Below are 18,614 nucleotides of genomic sequence, written 5' to 3'. Positions count from 1 at the left end.
AAAGCATTTTTTTTTTTAACAAAAAAATGACCATGTATAGTAAGGCATTTTTTTTTGTAAAAAAAAAAAAGACCATGTATACTAAGGCATTTTTTTTTAAATGACCATGTATAGTAAGGCTTTTTTTTTTTTTTACAAAAAAATGACCATGTATACTAAGGCATTTTTTTTAAATGACCATGTATAGTAGGGCATTTTTTTTTTTTTTTTTTTACAAAAAAATGACCATGTATAGTAAGCCATTTTTTTTTAAATGACCATATATAGTAAAGCATTTTTTTTTTTTTTACAAAAAAATGACCATGTATAGTAAGGCATTTTTTTTGTACAAAAAAAAAAAATGACCATGTATACTAAGGCTTTTTTTTTTTTTTTTTTTTTTTTTTTACAAAAAAATGACCATGTATAGTAAGGCATTTTTTATTTATTTTTTTTACAAAAAAATGACCATGTATAGTAAGGCTTTTTTTTGTTTTTTTTTTTTTTTTTTTTTTTACAAAAAAATGACCATGTATAGTAAGGCATTTTTTTTGTACAAAAAAAAAAAGACCATGTATACTAAGGCATTTTTTTTAAATGACCATATATAGTAAAGCATTTTTTTTTTTTTACAAAAAAATGACCATGTATAGTAAGGCATTTTTTTTGTACAAAAAAAAAGACCATGTATACTAAGGCATTTTTTTTAAATGACCATATATAGTAAAGCATTTTTTTTTTTTTACAAAAAAATGACCATGTATAGTAAGGCATTTTCTTTTGTACAAAAAAAAAAAAAAAAAAAAAAGACCATGTATACTAAGGCATTTTTTTTAAATGACCATGTACATACAGTAAGGCGGTTTTAAAAAAGTAATTTATTTAGTCTCTCGCTCTCTCTCTCTCTCATTTTTTTTAAATCAATCAGTATTTATTATTGTGGTCATACATTTAAATCAATCAAATTTAAGAGCACTTACTAACAAGGCAACTAGGAGGTAGTAGCTTATTTCAAATAAATAAATCAATAAAAGATCCCTAGTTAAGAAATGACTTTTTACAAATATTTACTGGATATCGCTTCAGTATGAGTAAAATATGTACTTCCACACACAACAAATATTTGAAATATTTTATTCGATTTTTCTGGCTCCCCACAAAAAAAAACAACACAAAATCCAGAATAAGTCCTGCAACATGAATTTGTCATTCTGCAATTCCACTTTTTAAGGCTGTAAATAAACATCAATGATAGAAAAAAAAATCCAAGCTGGAATAAAAGAATTAAGTTAGTATGCGAAGAATACAAAGATAAAAATTTCATACTTAAAAAAAAAAAAAAGAGATATCAAATGTGTATCAAAGCATATTTGTACAACGTCACCTGACCTCAGTGGAGATGACAAGAAATTCTCATAAATAAAAAAAGTAGTCTCATTTCACATTGACGCTCTGTTTTCACTTCCCTGATTGCGCAAGACTTTGGAGGGCAAAGGTCAACTTTGTACGGAGAAGCATGTTGGAGTTGGAGCAGCTTATGCTGATTTATTCTAAATACTTTTTTTTTTTTGTTGTTGTTTTAATCCAATCGAAGTTGATGAAATAATAGCTATCGTGTACATTTTGGAAGGTCTTGTTTCCTATTTTCTCAAGTGCCGTTTGTTCACTCAACTGCAGATTGGAGAAGAAGAGAAAAAGTTCATTTTAAGATTAAAAACCAAACTAAATGTCATCAATTTGTCTATTTGGCGAGAGGCGTTTATTTGCTCAAGTGCAGATGAGCAGACACTATTTGAGGAAATCCGATCTTGTGAAATTGTTGACCCTTGTGGATGTTGACTGACCTTTGGATGACCTCCCGCTGGGGCCACCTGGCACTCATCTGCAAACGGCCTCAAAATATGGTCCACCTTCATGCTTATGGAAGGAAGAATCATTTCAAAGTTGCCCTTGACCTGCTTGTTTCTTTTTGGGGTTTTTTTTTGCTTCTGTATCGCAAGCCAACGTTTATTTGCGACAAGCCAGGACGCGTCAATCGGTCGTCAGCATCTGCGGGAACATCTCCACAAGCAGTCAGTGCACTTCAAAAGATGCAAAAAAAAAAAAAAAAGAAGGAAAAAAAACAAGCTCACATACTGTACACTCGGGATGTCACGATACCGGCGAGATTGCGATATGAAAACTGCCAAAATTGATCATCGTTGTCATGTCACGATATTGCAAGTGGAACATATGTTCAAAAAAAGTCGGCTTGATTTCTATTTGTGTAGTTCTACCACCCTCTGGTGGCTAATTGTTTTGTGCAGTTGAATTTTCACAAGGCATGTTTTGGCCCTTCTTTTGAAACGTTTTACGAACCTGAACAAAAAACCCCAATGAGCTCCATTCGCATGCATTTGTCACTCTGAGATATGGGAAACTTTTCATTTATGGATCGATTTACATTTCCACTTTAGAGAGGAAAAAAAAATAGCAACTCCATACACTTTTTATTTTTAAAAAATGACATCATGAAAATATGTTCAAATGTGTCAATATAGTTTCAAATATTTTGTTTTATATTTGGCCGCAAATGAATATCAGCTTGAAATATCGGTTATCGGTCTCCTTGACTACTAATAATCTGGATTATTGGCCTGGTCTATCAGTATTGTTAATACGCTTTGCTGTAATGTACAAAAAGCACAATATTGTGTGTGATTTTTAAGGTCACTTTTTTGCGTTGTCAACCTCACCACAATATCGTGATCATGATCGTATCGTGAGCTTCAATATCGCACGGTGATGTTTGGAAAATTGTTACATCCCGACTGTCTTCCCGGTTTCGTCGCCGTCTTGGCAAGCGGGCCAGAAGGAAATCCAAGAACAGCAGCAGCAGCAGCAACGGCTCCCTTCCAGATGTGTCTCGCGATCAGCTCCAGTCAAGTCAAGTCAAGTCACACGAGTCGAGTCGAGTCGAGTCGAGTCGGCTTTGCCGCCGTCCTCCGCTTCAGAGAAATTCCACGTAGTTGTGAGGAATCAGTCCCACGCGACCGTCCAAAGTTCCTTCCAGCCAGCCCGGCTCTCTGGAGGTGTGGACTGCACAAAAGAACATATTCCCAAAAAATAATAATTGCATTTCTAACAGTGAACAAATGTCGACTGTCGTCTCCTTTTTCTTTTTGTTTTTTTGAGAGCCGTGCAAAGACGCGACTGACCGTTATCGAAGACGGTGCCGGCAATGAAGGAGAGTTCCGAGTCGTGTTCGGCCTTGCAGGCGTAAAGTGCTCGAGCTCGCTTGCCGCAAAGACTGCAAACACAACAAACAACATTTGACACACAAAAAAAAAAAAAAAAAAAAAATCATCCTTCCGAGGGATGCGACCTTTCACATTTCAACCCGTACGCTTCCAATAATTGAAATTTCCCGTACTTTTGTACCTTCTCTTTTAAATGTGTTCATTTTTATTGATTTATTTCGCTGGTAGTAAAACGTTCATCATTGTTTTACCGTTCAATATATAAAACTTGACCAAAAAGAAACTAAAAATTGTGCCGTGTATGAGGATGACGACCGACCGACCTGATTGGGGACGAGTCGCTGGAGGCCGACGAGACGGGCTGCGGACTGGACGGAGCCGAGAACATGGGCCAGGATGGCGAGCGGGGCGAGTTTGGACTGGACGACGGCCCACTGGACCAAAAACGGGACCAGCAAAAACAAGAAGAAGAAGAAGAGCCAGCAGTTTGTGAGTCAAAATTGACATTTGGCACCTCAAAACTATAAAGTCACCCCAACATTTTTTTTTTAAGAAAAACGAAAAACATTTGTGCATTCGTGACTCGTTAATTGTGGTAATAATTGAAAACGTTGGAATTGCGTCCTTACCAGACTGGCCGCGATTTGGGCTTCAACCTGAAAAGACAAAATGACAACTGATGACAGCAGCTTCTGTTTTTTTTTTTTTTTTTTGTCATCTGTGGGAAAACAAGTCATGATAAAGATAAAAACAAAAACAACAACCTTGGGAGCAGTTTTCTGACGTTTGTGAAGCTCTTTTTTTAAGATTTACTTTTAGTCCACATTTCTCTTGATTGTTTTCTTTGTTCTTCTTAAATGTCAAACACATCAGAAATGCATTCAAAAAAATCATCCTGATACATTTGCAAGCCTTTTGATGGTCTTGGAATTGCTTTGAACAACAATTTTTTATTTTTTTTCTCTTTATAAGAAAGAACCTGGAGAAGCACAAAACTGGCAAGATGGAAATAAGCTCGCTCCTCATCCATTGTTCTTGTACGTGACGAGACAATTTGCGTCACTCACAGCGAGTTGGGCCGTCCTTGCCTGGCGTCGTGCTCGCCGTCGTTGCTGGTCAGGCTGCGTCTGGGCGTCAGGCTGTCGCTTGCGCTTCCGCTTGCGCTTCCGCTGCTGCTGCTGGACGAAACGGACGTCTGCTGCTCGCCCGCTGCGACGCTGTTCCGCTTCTCACCTGCAACGGCGATTTGAGACGTTTTTGGACTTTTCAGACAGATGAGCACAAACTTTGATGTGCAAGTCAAATGTGTGTGCGTGTGACCTTTCAGGGATCGCGTGGGCGTCTGGAAGAGGGTCAGAGGTCGTTGGATGCAGGACGGCGTTTTGCCCTCCTCGCTTTTCCTCCTGCTCGTCTGCTCCAGCTGAGAGTTGCTGGAGCCCCCGGCGGCGTCTTTGAACATCTGCATCAGTCAACAGACAGATGTGACAAATTGTCAAAAATCATTTCTTAACAATTGATTGTTATATTTTTGGGTTCCCATTCGTGATAGTTTCACCAACCAAAACTGAACAAAAATAATGTTGTCTACGCACATTTTTCACCGGACTAAAACTAGACTAAAGCCCTCATTAATAAACAATAAGTGGGAGTGACTAACGAAGACGAACTAAAAATGTATTTCATTTGATAAAAATTGAACTAAAATCCATGGACATTTAGGTTCATGAACAAAAATGATTTTGTAGAATCCTCTCTGCTAATAATCTGTCACAGCGATGCTGTCATGTGACCCAGTGACACACCCCTTTTCACATTTCCAGCCAGCAAGCGTAACATGCACAAACAGGAAGTGGATTCACTATGAAAGGTTAAAAAAATAATAATAATCCAACGGATATAATGTTCATGTCAACTAATGCTGGCTAACTTCCTAGCTGCTAGCATGGAGCCACTTGTTGATTGTGTCAAGTTGTTTTTCATCAATTTGATGTGAAATCGTTTTCCATCCAAAATGTTCAACATAATCTGTTGGTGTAAAATGATTGTCCTGACTCAAAGGAGACTAAAACGTCGACAGCTTTTGTTGACTAAAACTATTGACGAATAAAATGATGTTTTCTTGCACTAAAATAGAGACTAAAATGCTCCATTCATAGTCGACTAAATAAAGACGGGATGCGGTTTTGACTCACTATAATAAAAAGTAACAAGTGTGATTGGAAACGTTCCCATTCATCACACGCGCTGTGATGAACGTGTGCGTCCTTCAGGAGACAAACGAGATGGAAAGCAAAATCTCGCCTTCTGCTGATTTGTGTCAGTTGCCATGGCGACGCCTGGCGACAGATGAGCGACGCTGCGCGCATTCGCCGCACTTAGAAGCACATTTGGCGCTCGGCAGATTAAAGCAGAGATTTTCAACAAATCTCTCAAATGCGGCGATGACGAGACGAAAATGGATGTCGTGCTTGCGTACTCGCTGGTGGTGCTCAATGAGGATCTCCACCACGATGTTCTGGAATTTGATGTCCATGATGGCCGCCACCGTCTCTTCCTGCGGCCGCAGGAGCGTGGGCCCGAAGACCACGCCCAGGTTGGCCACCGTCATCAGGTTGTGCTGGTGGCGATTGGCCACGCTGGCAAGAAAAAATAAAAAAAGACAAACATTAAAAAAAAAAGAAAATGGAACAAAAGTTGCTCCCAATTTCTTTTCTTTTTCTTCCCAGAACCGTACGGAAAGAAACTTGACACCTTCCTGAGTATCCGACTAATTGTCAAGCTTCACTCTTCAAGTTTATCATGTTGAAACCTGCAAACGAGTGTGGTTTTTTTTTTGGGGGGGGGTTTTGCAACTTGCACCGACTTGGACAGATGTTTGGTGAGCATCTCCAACATCTGCCGGTTCTTCTCAGGCAGTCGGTGCACCAGAGCATGGATTTCCCTCACCCTGGCCTCGGGGTTGTCCAACTCTGGAAAGCACCGGAGGTCAAGGGTTAACCAAAGATAAAAGACAAGACGACAAAGTCGTCACGTCGCGTCATTCAAATCATTCGCAAAGATGAAAACCAAGGACATTTTTGCCATAATTATTGTTAGTTTTATTTAGTTTTGGAAATGTAAAATGTAGTTCCAGTTCATTTTCATTTTTTAAAAAGCATTTTTGTTTTTATTTGATTTCATTAACAAAATTGTTTCTTGAATTTTAGTTGTTGTTTTTAAGGAGTTTTAGTTGAGTAAAATAACCTTGCTGCAATCATGCATTGTGAAAGTGAAACATTTTTTTGTGACTTTCAAGCCTCATTTTTCTCAGGTAACTGAGAAAAAAAACAACGAGCCAACTAACCAGTCTGAACTTTTCTGTAAATTTGTAAACAAAAGCCTACAAAAAAAAAAAAAAAAGAAGAATTTCTATTGTACAATTTGCTGTTTCACGGCAGTGTTCATCTTCACTTTTCCAACCGGTTTTCCGGGACTTTCTTAGCTCAATAGCAGCAAAGTGCCAAAAGGCATCATAAGGAAGTCGTAAAAGCGGAAAAGAGGCGGAGCCATCCGCCCTTGTCGGATGCCTTGGAACCTTTTTGAACATTTCTCAGAGGCCGGAGATGCTAAAAAAACAAAAAACAAAAAAGGAGGCGCTTGAGTCACGTTCATGAGCAGCAATGAAAAGCAGACGAGCGCCTGCCGACCCGTCGGGCCTCTTAAAAAGTCCCAAAAACGAAAAAAAGAACATTTTAATTCACAAAATAAAATAAAAACAAAACTAACTGAAACTACATTTAATGTTTACAAAACAAAACAAAACTGTAATTATTGGAAAAGGTCCTTGGCTATCGTCTTTGCTAACGAATCGAATGCATCATGAGCATTTGGGGACGATTTGAAATGGGATTTGTTTGGATCTGAACTGAATGTGGATGTTTGAGTGTTGTAACTGGAAGGAGGAATAACTCACTGGCAGCCTTGATGAAACTCCTCTGATACTGATACGTCATGAGAGGTGCAGGAAGCGCCCTAAAACCAGAAGAAGGGAAAACGTCAGCTCCACCTGTGACGCTTGTCAAATAGCGTGCGAGTGCGCTCGTGTGTACCGTCGACGCGGATTCACTTCCGTTACACGCGTGTGATGGCAACGAGGAATGGAACAATTTCCACACAATATGAAGGTTCGCAATCCGATAATTATCACAATATTACGTTGCCCTTCATCTGACCATGAGTGTGGATTTGAAACACAGAAGGGACAAAACATGCCTTATGAAAATTTAAATGCACACAAAAAACTAGCCACAAACAACTGGAAACCAAGGCGACTTTTTTGAACAGATGTGCTGCTTTTAATCACGTGACATGACGACAACGATGCATTGTGGCAGTTTTCATATGACGATATTGACGTTATCGTTACATCCCGAATGACAACAAAACTTTTCATCACACTAGGCAGGAAGGCAATCGTCCTTCATTCGCAATTTACAACTATTTCTACTATTATTTATTGATGTCGCGTTCTCAAAACCCAACTGCAAATAATATCGTTATGCAAAGTCAAATGCTGTCGTTTCCTTATAGACACTCGAATATAAACATTATTCTTTGTAATGATTATTTCTTGTGCCCGCCCACTACATCTAAAAATACAATAAGTAGCATTTAAAATACTCTCCGAGCGATACAAAACATATCAACCTTCCGCAGTCCTGGAAGAGCAAAGGAGAAAAAAACGATACCTGACGACAATACCTGAGATATTGCTTGATCGCGCTGGTGATGGTCTTAATTTCCCACTCGGAGTTTTCCAGCTCCACGTCGGCGCACGTCTTCGGATCTGAATGGTTGCAAAATGTTACGAATCTCAGAGAAATGCAGATGATTGGTCGACTTTCTCAGCTCTTCTTGACAGCTTTTTCGAGCAAACCGGCTTTTTTTTTTTTTTTTTGGTGCCGTGTTGAATGTCACGTGGTTGGTCCAAAAAAAGTTGCAGGTCTCCACAAAGACAAATGAAAAAAAAAAGTGTGTTTGTGTGGGTGTTTTTTGTTTGTTTTTTGCGCTTACCCATGGCGAGGCTCAAAAGTTTCTGCACTCGAGAGCTGACGCCGACGATTCTGTACAAGCCTTGCTCATCAATACCTGAGAAAAGAGGCGGGAAATTGGCTGCCATGATTTTCATTCGTTCGTGCAAATGCGAGGAAATTGGATGTATCAAAAGTACTTGAGGTACTCGGATGAGTATTGGTCTGAAAACCCAAAAAAACAATCCCAATTTGAAAGCTGCATGTGTGTGCGTGCGTCACGTTGCATCCGACCTCGAGTCTCCACCGCGTGAATGAATTTTTTCATCACGTTGAAGCCAATCACGTCGAGATGCGCCACTGAGGAAGACAAAACAAGCCATCAAATCCATCGTGCAAACAACTTTATACCACATTGCTAACACTTTATAATAACTATAAGTAGTTGATTCATTGTTAATGACTTCTTAAATGTTTGTTAAGGATTTATATTTAGGACTCGAAACAGTTAATATGTCATGATTAAACTGTTAGTTATTGAGTTATAAATGACTTGTTAAGTATCAGTTAATAGTTTTTGTTATTGGGACATTATTGTAAAGTGTTCGCTATTCCTCATTTATTAACAGGTAATAAATGAGGAACAGTTGCAACTTTACAATAACATCACAATAGTATCAATTAGCTACTTACTAATACTTCACTTGTATATGAGCTCATTCTTCACATAGTAGATGTTAACCATCTACTAATACCGATGAAACTTTGTCAAACAACAAACAGGTGGAACAAGTTGAAAGTACAGAATTTGAAAATATAAAATTATTATGCCGAAATATGAATTTTCTGTCCCATTGAACTTTTTCCACTCATTTGCTCTTCTACAAAGTTTCACTGGTTTAGTATTAGTATAACAAACTATTAACAACTGCTGCTACTACTTGAATATGAGTTATTAACTCTATTGATGTTATTGTGACGTTATTGTAAAGTTGCAACTATTCCACATTTACTAACAGGTAATAAATGAGGAATAGTGGCAATAACCTATACAAACTATGAAGTAATACCTAACAAATCATTAGTAAGTCATTTGCTAACAGCTTGTTAACCATGTATTACTCATTGATAAAATAGAGTTATGAATAATTAATATACAGTTAACAAGTCATTTAGAGCTCAAGAACTAACAGTTTCATAATGACATTTTTACACATCATTTTAAAACAAAGAGTTAACAAACATTTAATAAGTCATTAACAGTTTACTAATGCTCTATTAACTAGTTATAACGGGTAGTTATTAGAAAGTGTTTTTTTGTTGTTGTGATGTCATCATTCATTTTCAGTCGCAACTTACTTCCTTCCGTCTGGTTGTCCTTGTTGAGATTGTACACCTGCAAATAAAAAAGTATAAAAAAAAGATGAGATGCAGTGGAAAAGTGTGCGAGGCTTTCAATTGGACACGAAAGGTCCCGAAATGCTCAGCGACAAAAATGTCACATGTCGAGCTTCTTCACTTCAGTTGTCGTGGAAACGGAAAGCTGACAAACTCAAATTGAAATGCGCGAGTGCAAGTATAGCAGCTGAAAAAGAAAAAATACTTTGACAAAATAACTTCAATTTCCATCATGAAGAATCAAAAAAATGTTTGTTTTTTTAAATCCGGAAATAAATTGTTACTATGCTCTCGTTTCCAGCCCATTTGAACTCTGTTGCCAAGCAAAACAGTAGCACGCACCAACTGGGGTGGAAACGAGAGCAAGAGTTTAAAAACTCAACTCGTGACGGGCGAGTATCGACACCAGGATTGTATCAGGCCGATACGCTGCCATCGTTGGACATTTCCATTCATTTGATGACATTTTTGCAAATATGTGTGCAAACATATTTCATCTCCCAGCTAATAGACGGCAGATGCTCGTCTGTCGTCTGTCGTGCGTTTGGTCCGCGTCGGGTTCTGAACTTTGAGTACGGCTGCGTGTTGTTTGTGGCGTAGGAGCGTAACCGTGGCAACGTACCGGCTCCCTCCCATCCATGGCCTCCATCCACAACCTGCGCTCGTCCTCCGACAGCGCCTGCATGGTCATCATTCCCGGCCTGAAGACAAGCAAGAAAATCTCCTGACAGGCTGAAACCAAAACACTTCAGGGAGCGTCAACCGTGTGAAGAATTGGAGTAGTGGCGCCCCCTTGTGTACACTTTGTTTGCTGCAATTGGGCTCACCTGTCCACAGCCTCCACGTCAAAACAAAATCTTTTCTCAATGGAGTCGGTTTTCCTCCTCGTGCACGACTTGAGGATGAAGTTCTCCTCGTCGCCCTCAAACACAAAACACCCACAAAAGTTCACTTATTTCTATCAACTCTTTTCTTGTATTTTAACATATGTCTAATTTTAATCAAGAGAGAAGTAATATTCTGAGAAAAAAAAAAATCACAAATTTAGGCAGAAGAACCTCAGATATTTACGACATTAAATTTGCGATATGATGGCCCAAACGACGCCATTTTCAAATTGTTGCAAACTTGCACATTTTGATGTGATTTCTCTTTCAAGCGGGTTTATTTTATGCACGTCAAGCTCACTTGAAGCGATCCCCAAAAAAGCTCACGTGAACGCTAACAATGCTCAGCGTGTTTTTTATGCTCCAAAATCGAGCAGCAGGAGGAAGAGGAGGAGGAGGAGGTTGTGGCGTGGAAATTCCCTCAACGCTTTTATGTTTCCTGTGTTGTGGCATTCACATGTCAGATGACGGAACATGTTTTGTTTTTTCTCACGTTTGCTCGATTTACAGCCATTGAAATACATGATGCAATACACTTGATTTCTGTTGCACATTTTATAAACAATCGTTTCCAAAACTGCTGCACGTTGAGATCCGCACCAAATCATACACATAAAATCTAGTAAAATAACAACGATAAACATAAAAAAAAAACAGTCAATAATATACTGAAAATACAAGTGATATAAAGAAATAAATGCAAAATAATTTAAAAACAAATAAAAGTAATAAGAAAATAATAATAACTAGACTAAATTTGAAATTTGAACAGTGTAAATCTCACATTCCTACATTTGAACCTTCTTCATGTTAATCCTTTTTTGAATCTTTGTCTTCCTTTCATCTTTTTGAAAATATTTTTAGACAAATATTGAAGAAAATATGTTCCAAAAAAAATCGAATGTTTGGAAGCAAAGAAATAGTGAAATCGTGTTGTCAAGTGCTGGAAGAAGCAAGCGAGCGTCACGTGCGAAAGTCGACGTCTCCGTTTTATTTCCCGCCGCTCAAATGCGAGCGTTACGCAACAGACGACTTTTTGTCAATCCGTCACCTGCTTCAACTCGTTTCTTCCTCCACAAGCGAGCGTTGCGCTTTCCCCACACAGAGCAACAAGCCTCAACTTGACCAGTCGCGGCTGCGTACGCACATGCTGTACAATTCTGTGCTCACGGGACCACAAATTTTGTTGGTTTGTTCCCTGCGTGTATGACTGCGTGCAAGCAAAACGTCTGGATGAGTTTGAATTTGAAGTTGACGGCGACAACAAAGTGCAGATGAAGCGGTCTGGGAAGATTCCGGTACTCACCGTTTTGCCCCCCGATTTGGGGTCAAACAGGATCATGGTGACCCGCTTTGGCTCCCGGTGGTACGTGCAGTAATACTTCACCCAGGTCGAAACAAAAGGGCCTGAATTTAACACACACAAAATGACATCACTGTTAACCATTTCATTTGGAGTTTTGTTTTTTACATTTTGTTAGTTTTCAGATTGGTTCTGTTAGCTTTTATTAGTTTTAGTTACTTTCAGTATTAGTTTTTTTCCCCTTTTTTAATGTGTAATACTTGTGCACAATATTTAAAAACATCATTGGCGTGATTTTCTATTGGCTGCTGCGTGATGATGTCACTTCTGTGTGACACATTCTCAAACATATTTCATATTCATATCAAAATCGCATTTCAAATCATCCCCAAAAGCTCATAATTTCAATTCATGACCAAAGACTGAAATGAACGACATTTTTGCTCAATTAGAGTTAGTTTTGTAAACATAAAATGGAGTTTCAGTTCGTTTTTGTTTTTAAAAAAAAGCATCTTCGCTTTTATTGTATTTCGTTAAGGAAATTGTTTGTTGAATTTGGTTTCACTAAAATAACCTCGATTGCAGCCGACTATGGGAGGAGCCGATGACTGATTGTTCGTCGTGATGTGATCTGCGATTTTTTTTTGTGGAAAGTTCACGCAAAATGGATGGATTTGTTTTCCTTCTTCTTCCAAAGGACACATCAACAAGCTCTATTTGAGCGCGTTGCAAATGACGAGCAATCGCGATCACGCCGCAAACGTGGATGATTTACGTACGCTTCTCCTGCACGTACAAGTATCCCTCCATCGTGTGCTGGCTGACGCTCTTGTGCTCGTGCGGGTTCTCCTTCATCTTCCTCATCAGACTCTCCACCTCCGACCTCGTGCTCTCAAAACGATTGCGCGTCTGTGCATACAAAAAAGAAAACAAATATATATAGTTACAAAAAAAAGAAAAAGAAAAATCTATCCCATAAGGTCAGAGTCTCTTTCATCAGGCAAAAAGGGGAAAGAGAAATACAAACTCCAAATTCCATCCAGAACAATAAAATATCATACATGAAAGAAGGGTCAAAAGAAAAAAATGGGGGGGGGGGAAAATGTAAAGAAAACATTTTAAAACAAAAGATTGAAAAGACAGTGAAAAGTGGGAAAATGAAAAGAAGGTATAAAAGAAAGAAAAAAGGGAAAGACATGAAGAAAAAAAAAATAGATCTAATCTATCATCAGGGACAGGTGAGTACCGATACCAGGTATCGTATCGAGCCTGATTTCAAGATATCAGTACTTGCAAGCCCTTTTAATTGATAATCAATTGAATAGAAAATTGAAAATAGAAAAAAAGGGAAAATGCTCGAGTGGGATAAAAAGGTCTTTAAAATGATGTTTTGTTTTGTTTTTTAGGCGGGGATTTTATGTACCAAAAATATTAGCGAATACTCAAAAGTTGAGTACTCAAGACTGCTGTTGGTCTGGAGGGAAAAAAAAAAAAGTGTGACCAAATATCCCGAATGAACGGGCGGCACGCAAAAAATAAAATAAAAAGGAGGAAAACCTGGTGACAAAAGAAAAAACAAAACAACACTTTGGCTCAAGTAAGGCATCCAAATACTAATAAAGTTTTTTGTGTCGCTCTTACATTTTGTATGCTGATGGTCAAGTCGGTCTTGAAGTGGCTGAAGTCTTTTGCCAGCTCGTATCCGTGATGATAATACGTGAAGAGGCCTTGCAGGAAGGCCAACAGCTGAGAGGGAGCAAAAGATGATGATGATGATGATGATGACGACGATGATGATCACCGTCGTGAACTTCTTACCGGCTCCACAAAGTCAAACATTTTCCTCTCTTGGACCTCCTGCACTTTGAAGACGTACTCCAAAGAAACCTCGTAGAAATGTCGACGCACGTGATCCACCTGATTGTCCGCCTGCGCGCACCCGCAACAAAACAAACAAAATCAAAAAACGGACGCACGCGTGCTGGAAGGTTTTTGGTGAAAAAGTTGAAAAGTGACCTCGTGCAGGTGCGACTCTTTCTTCTTTGCCGAAAGACTCAGGTGCTTCTCCAGTACGCCGCAATACTTTTCCGTCTCTTTGTCGTACTTTTTCTTGGCTTCCTGGGAACACAAAAAGAAAAACGCATGTTGAACATACAAATGAAGCAGAACGTCAACATTTTTCTTTTCACCATAAGCCAAAATGAGCAATGAAAGAAAATATTCATTCCATTTAATTTGCTCAGAATAGAATAATCATTTGTTTTTTGGTACAAAATAAGAAAAAATAATCAAGACAATATTGATGAAACCAAACCAAGTGCAATTTGTGGAGAAATTGCGTGGGAATGCTTATGAAGTCAATTGGAAGATAAATGATGTGAAAACGACAAAGTTTTAATTTAAGTCGAAAGCCCAAATCAACAAAACGAGTCAAGAGAAGCAAAACTCGCACTCCCAACATCAGCCAGCAGGGGGCAATATTTTGTCACTCCCTGAACAAGCAAACATGCTGCTGACAAAGCGGCAGTCAACTTTTCATCCCATGTCCAACAAGGCCAGTGCATGGAAATCGCTCTTGCTGTAATCCAGCATAAAAACAACCCTGAGCAGAATCCTGCTGCAAATCGCGGAGGACAAAACAAGTCCAGCGTGTGTGAACTGAAACTTGTTGTCAAGTGGGCAAGGCGAGCGGCGTTTGTCGGGCAAAGAGGTCACCGACTCCCGTTTGGGGCCAAACTGGGATTAGCGCTCACCCATGGCCGAGATTACGAGCCGCGGCGGCTCCTTAATCCGCCCGCCGGGATGCAATCAGAGCGTCACCTGCCGCCATATTGGGACCAACGTGACGGCCGCTGATGCAAGTTTTTATTGTTGCCTGGCGAGGTTGACTTACTTTGGCTGCGCTGATCTGCTCCTTCCTGAACCTCTCCAGAGGCGTGATCAGCACCTCGTTGGCGTTTTCAATCTGAAAGAAAAATAAAGCACTGATGAGGAGGACGCATCATGGATGAAAACCGCTGCGGATGACAAAGTGTCCGAGTTACCATCCGCGTGCGCTCATCTTCCAGGTTTTGTAAAACAGCTGCAAATTCCTGAAGCGATTTGGCTGGGGGAGGAAAAGGGTGCAAAATGAGACAACGTTTTTGGTCTCTCGGACCGTCAAAAGCGGCAAACGCACTCAAAAGTCTGCGAGCGCATTCGCCTTTCGAGTCGTTTTCAACCTTGTTTCAAAATCGCAGCTTCGTCACTCAATCAGTCACAAGTTGAGATCGAAAGGAACAGAAAGTGTGTGCAGAGTTTTTTTCATTTTCAAGGCTTACGACCGACGCCAAAGTCGTCACGTCACGTGTGGCAATGACTGCAATTCAGGATTATTATTAGAGTTTCGGAATTTTCATTTTAGTTAGTTTTGAGTTTTCTTTTTTTTTTTTCATAGACTTAAATTTAATGAGTTTTCTGGGTGGTTCTGTTAGAATTACTTAATAAACGCTTACTTTTAGGTTAGTTTCAGTATTCGTTTGAGTTTGTTTTTATATTGTATATTACTTGTACACAATATTTAAATAAAAAATAAAAAAAACACCAGTGATGTCATCTTTTGGTGCTTTTCTATTGGCTGCACACTTTCAGACGTTCTTTATTAATCTACTTAAAATCCCATTAAAAATTACCATAGACATTTTTGCTATAAGTAGAGTTCGTTTTGTAAACATTTTAGTTAGTTTTCATTTTTTAAAAAGCATTTTTATTTTATTTTGTTGTTTTGTTTTTAATAGGACTTTTTTTGTTCGTTTTAGTTGACTAAAATAACTTTGGTTTCCCGTTTGAGACCTTTTGAATGAAACAAAGTTGACAATGAATTTGACATCCATTTTGTGAAAACTGGAAGCACTTTTCTCACTTTGTTCACATAATGCGACGTCACACAGCGGATAGAAAAAGTCTACACACCCTGTTTTTGCGTACAAAAAAAATATAATTAGGACATTTTGTTGTCTTTAAGAGAAAATAAAGTTTTGTGCCAAGTGACTTGACTCACTGTTGGAAGGTCTTCGTTCAACACTTTTTTTTTTTTTTTTACTTGACGACCGTATACGTGTCAGAAAAGCCCCAAAAAAGTGCAGCCGTGCAAGCTGTTCATGCCAGATAAGGAACGTGTGACGGTCAAACGACGGCATGTGTGCGCACACGCGCACACGCGCACGCAAGGGCGTGTCGCCCGTTTGCTCACATGTTTCCGCACACACCGAAAAGAGTTGATGGAACGATCGGTGACGTCATTCATTGTCAATCTCAAACAATAGCAGCGGCTTTCGTTCCTCCGCATGCTTTGCGTGTTCCATCGTAGATGTGGCAAACGTCAACTTTTGTGGCGCCTAAAACGATCTTTGGTGGTGGCAAACGATTCCAGTAATCAGCACTGTGCAGTCCGTTCTGCCGTATGTCACATGAGCAACACAAATCGTCAAGTGACGTCACACTGAAGCCACGCCGGGTTTTGGACGGGCGAATCCTGTCAAAATTTGGGAGACGACCGAGTGAGGATGGAAGCAGGATTGCGTTTTCAAGCGTTGAGGGAGTGACTTCATGATGCACTTTCGACATTTTGCATCCGATGTCGACGTGCTTCTGTCGGTGCTGATGTTTTGGTTAGCAACGGGCTCACCGTGACAACTCTGATGACACGCAAAAATATGCTCAAATGTTTTCAAAAAAGAAACATTTGGATGGCACAAAAAGACTTTTGTCAGTTGTCAATGTTCTTGTGATGCAGCGTTGAAATCGGCGAGCTCACCGATGCACATCTCGTCGTCCGTCTCGGCGTCGCCGATGCACTGGAATTTGAAGTCGTTGAGAGAGTCGGCAAATTTCCTCTTGGCCGTCGACAAACCTGACACGAGAGGGAGGAGTTAGGACAACAATCGAGTGATATTCCATTCAGAATTCCAGACAACAATGTTGAAAACGTTTCTGCGTGGTACTTGAAAATTGCTGCTGCAATAAAATCCCAGCGGGGAGTTGAAGCTGAAATTTTATTTTTAGCGCTCAAAGTCAAGTCGTCCGTCATGGAACACTCGTGCTAACGCGCGTGTCAGCCAGTAAAACGTCGAGCGCAAAAATCGTTTTCAAGTGCTTTTCGGCAACAGACGGACACATTTGGACTTGGTCAAACTCCCCGCATGACAAAAATGATCAAATCCCTGCAAGACGGGATGCTTGTGTGTCACTCATGAATAAAAATGCAATTTCAAAAAAAAAAAAAAATTAATTTCTCCATCTTTGGATGTGGTATGGAAGCAGGCTGCCTGAAAGCAAATGTGTTCCCAATGAATAAGTGAGTGATTCATCCAGCCAGCTGACGATCCGAGTGTCGGCTTACCAAAGCACAGCAAAAACACGGCTCGTTAATAATTCACGGCAAATGACGGTTCGCTTTCGGGAAAGCAAAAATGTTATCGCCAGCTGCTGTTATTGTCCAAACAAAACAAATCCCAATTTTGTCCCCTCCGCAGCGTGTTCACGGGTGCTGTGGCAAAACAGCCGCCTGCACAAGAGATGGATGCACTCGATACGGCCGTATGAATCGCTACGCGAGAATCATTGCATGGCAGCCAGTAATTGGAGATTTGATAACCTCCGATTACATTTTCAAGTTGCCCAATTCAACTCAATCAGTTTTTTTCTTAAACATTACGTCAGCAAACTCCGAATGAAAAGAACGAAGGCAGCTTTTCCGTTTCCGATCATGTGAACAGGATGATGACGTTCACCGCGGTACGTTCGGATTTTGATACTTCATCGGTTCAAAAGAAAATTCAGGGAATAAGATGCCAGAAATGTTTTATTCTTTGGACACAATTCAATACTGGAGAAAATGAGTTCTAAGTCTTGAAGATACGAGGAAAAGTGACTCAGACAAAACTAGAAATGATGCGTTTTACCTCCTCGCAAAAAACAAGCCGTGTTTTTAACAGTGTGGTGGAGACTGAAGATGACAGGAAAGTGAAGTGCAGATAAGCGGACACGTCTCATTTTGCGGCGTAATCCAACTGGACGGCAGATTTCAGGTCAAAACAAACAAAAAAAACGATTGGGTGTTCTGCTTCCACTGATGTAAGGAGGCACACGTGAACACACGATCCATCTTCTTCTTTTTGGCCGCTATCTGAAAAGTGCTTCATCTTCTGCTTCCTCCATGAGAGCACAGCGCAACTAAGATTTTTTTTTTTCTTTCTTCTTCAGCCGCACGCCACGTGCTCGTCTTCAAACACGGCGGCAGCCATTAAAAAAAAACCAAAAAAAAAACCCACATTCTCCGGTAGGAGTGTGACGATATATATCGATATCGCGATAAATTGTGATACTTTGTTTCCCAAAAGATTATTCGATATGCCTACGCAAGTACCGCAATATTTGGAGTTAATTTGCAGCCACCGTAACGGCTCCATTTTTCGTGACTTATTGAGCAATTACTTGGCGGGCCACTAGGGGGAGCACCTCAGAAAAGTAGCGGAGAAATGGACACAAGTCTTCAGGCGAAGAAGACTCATCAGCGCTCTTTGACTTGTGGAAGACATTTATTTATCTGTCCGGCAACTCACTCACTTTTGCATACGTTTTTATGAAAAATATGAATGATATCTTCAGTTTGAACATTTTAAAACATTAATCAACAATTAATTTGGATTTAATATATAAGCAAGTCATTATTTACTTTTGGAATGTTACACCAAAAAATGGTGTCAGTTTATAAAATGAAACAATTGACAGACATGTCGCATGACGATATTGTTTTTGT

The 18,614-nt window shown here is 39.6% G+C and overlaps 1 protein-coding gene across 2 annotated transcripts in view; it reads right to left on the bottom strand.

The window, feature by feature from the left end:
* Positions 1 to 1,097: 1,097 nt before the first annotated feature.
* LOC144005901 (rho GTPase-activating protein 26-like) overlaps positions 1,098 to 18,614 on the bottom strand; it is a 29,031-nt gene continuing 11,514 nt past the window's right edge. For both annotated transcript variants that reach the window (XM_077504371.1, XM_077504370.1), the window contains 23 exons: positions 16,611 to 16,706; positions 14,860 to 14,921; positions 14,709 to 14,780; positions 13,832 to 13,933; positions 13,634 to 13,744; positions 13,457 to 13,561; positions 12,595 to 12,724; positions 11,819 to 11,919; positions 10,453 to 10,547; positions 10,248 to 10,326; positions 9,587 to 9,623; positions 8,522 to 8,587; positions 8,271 to 8,345; positions 7,959 to 8,043; positions 7,171 to 7,229; positions 6,082 to 6,187; positions 5,695 to 5,854; positions 4,539 to 4,677; positions 4,286 to 4,451; positions 3,848 to 3,874; positions 3,542 to 3,652; positions 3,177 to 3,268; positions 1,098 to 3,057 (listed from right to left, as the gene is read on the bottom strand). In XM_077504371.1, coding sequence (XP_077360497.1) covers positions 2,969 to 3,057; positions 3,177 to 3,268; positions 3,542 to 3,652; positions 3,848 to 3,874; positions 4,286 to 4,451; positions 4,539 to 4,677; positions 5,695 to 5,854; positions 6,082 to 6,187; positions 7,171 to 7,229; positions 7,959 to 8,043; positions 8,271 to 8,345; positions 8,522 to 8,587; positions 9,587 to 9,623; positions 10,248 to 10,326; positions 10,453 to 10,547; positions 11,819 to 11,919; positions 12,595 to 12,724; positions 13,457 to 13,561; positions 13,634 to 13,744; positions 13,832 to 13,933; positions 14,709 to 14,780; positions 14,860 to 14,921; positions 16,611 to 16,706 — 2,165 coding nt within the window. In that variant the 3' untranslated portion in view covers positions 1,098 to 2,968. The remainder of the gene's footprint in view (positions 3,058 to 3,176; positions 3,269 to 3,541; positions 3,653 to 3,847; positions 3,875 to 4,285; positions 4,452 to 4,538; positions 4,678 to 5,694; positions 5,855 to 6,081; positions 6,188 to 7,170; positions 7,230 to 7,958; positions 8,044 to 8,270; positions 8,346 to 8,521; positions 8,588 to 9,586; positions 9,624 to 10,247; positions 10,327 to 10,452; positions 10,548 to 11,818; positions 11,920 to 12,594; positions 12,725 to 13,456; positions 13,562 to 13,633; positions 13,745 to 13,831; positions 13,934 to 14,708; positions 14,781 to 14,859; positions 14,922 to 16,610; positions 16,707 to 18,614) is intronic.

This window comes from Festucalex cinctus, chromosome 18 (genome assembly GCF_051991245.1).
Source record: "Festucalex cinctus isolate MCC-2025b chromosome 18, RoL_Fcin_1.0, whole genome shotgun sequence".
Taxonomy (NCBI): Eukaryota; Metazoa; Chordata; class Actinopteri; order Syngnathiformes; family Syngnathidae; genus Festucalex; species Festucalex cinctus.
This window is presented reverse-complemented; position numbering and strand designations above follow the sequence as displayed.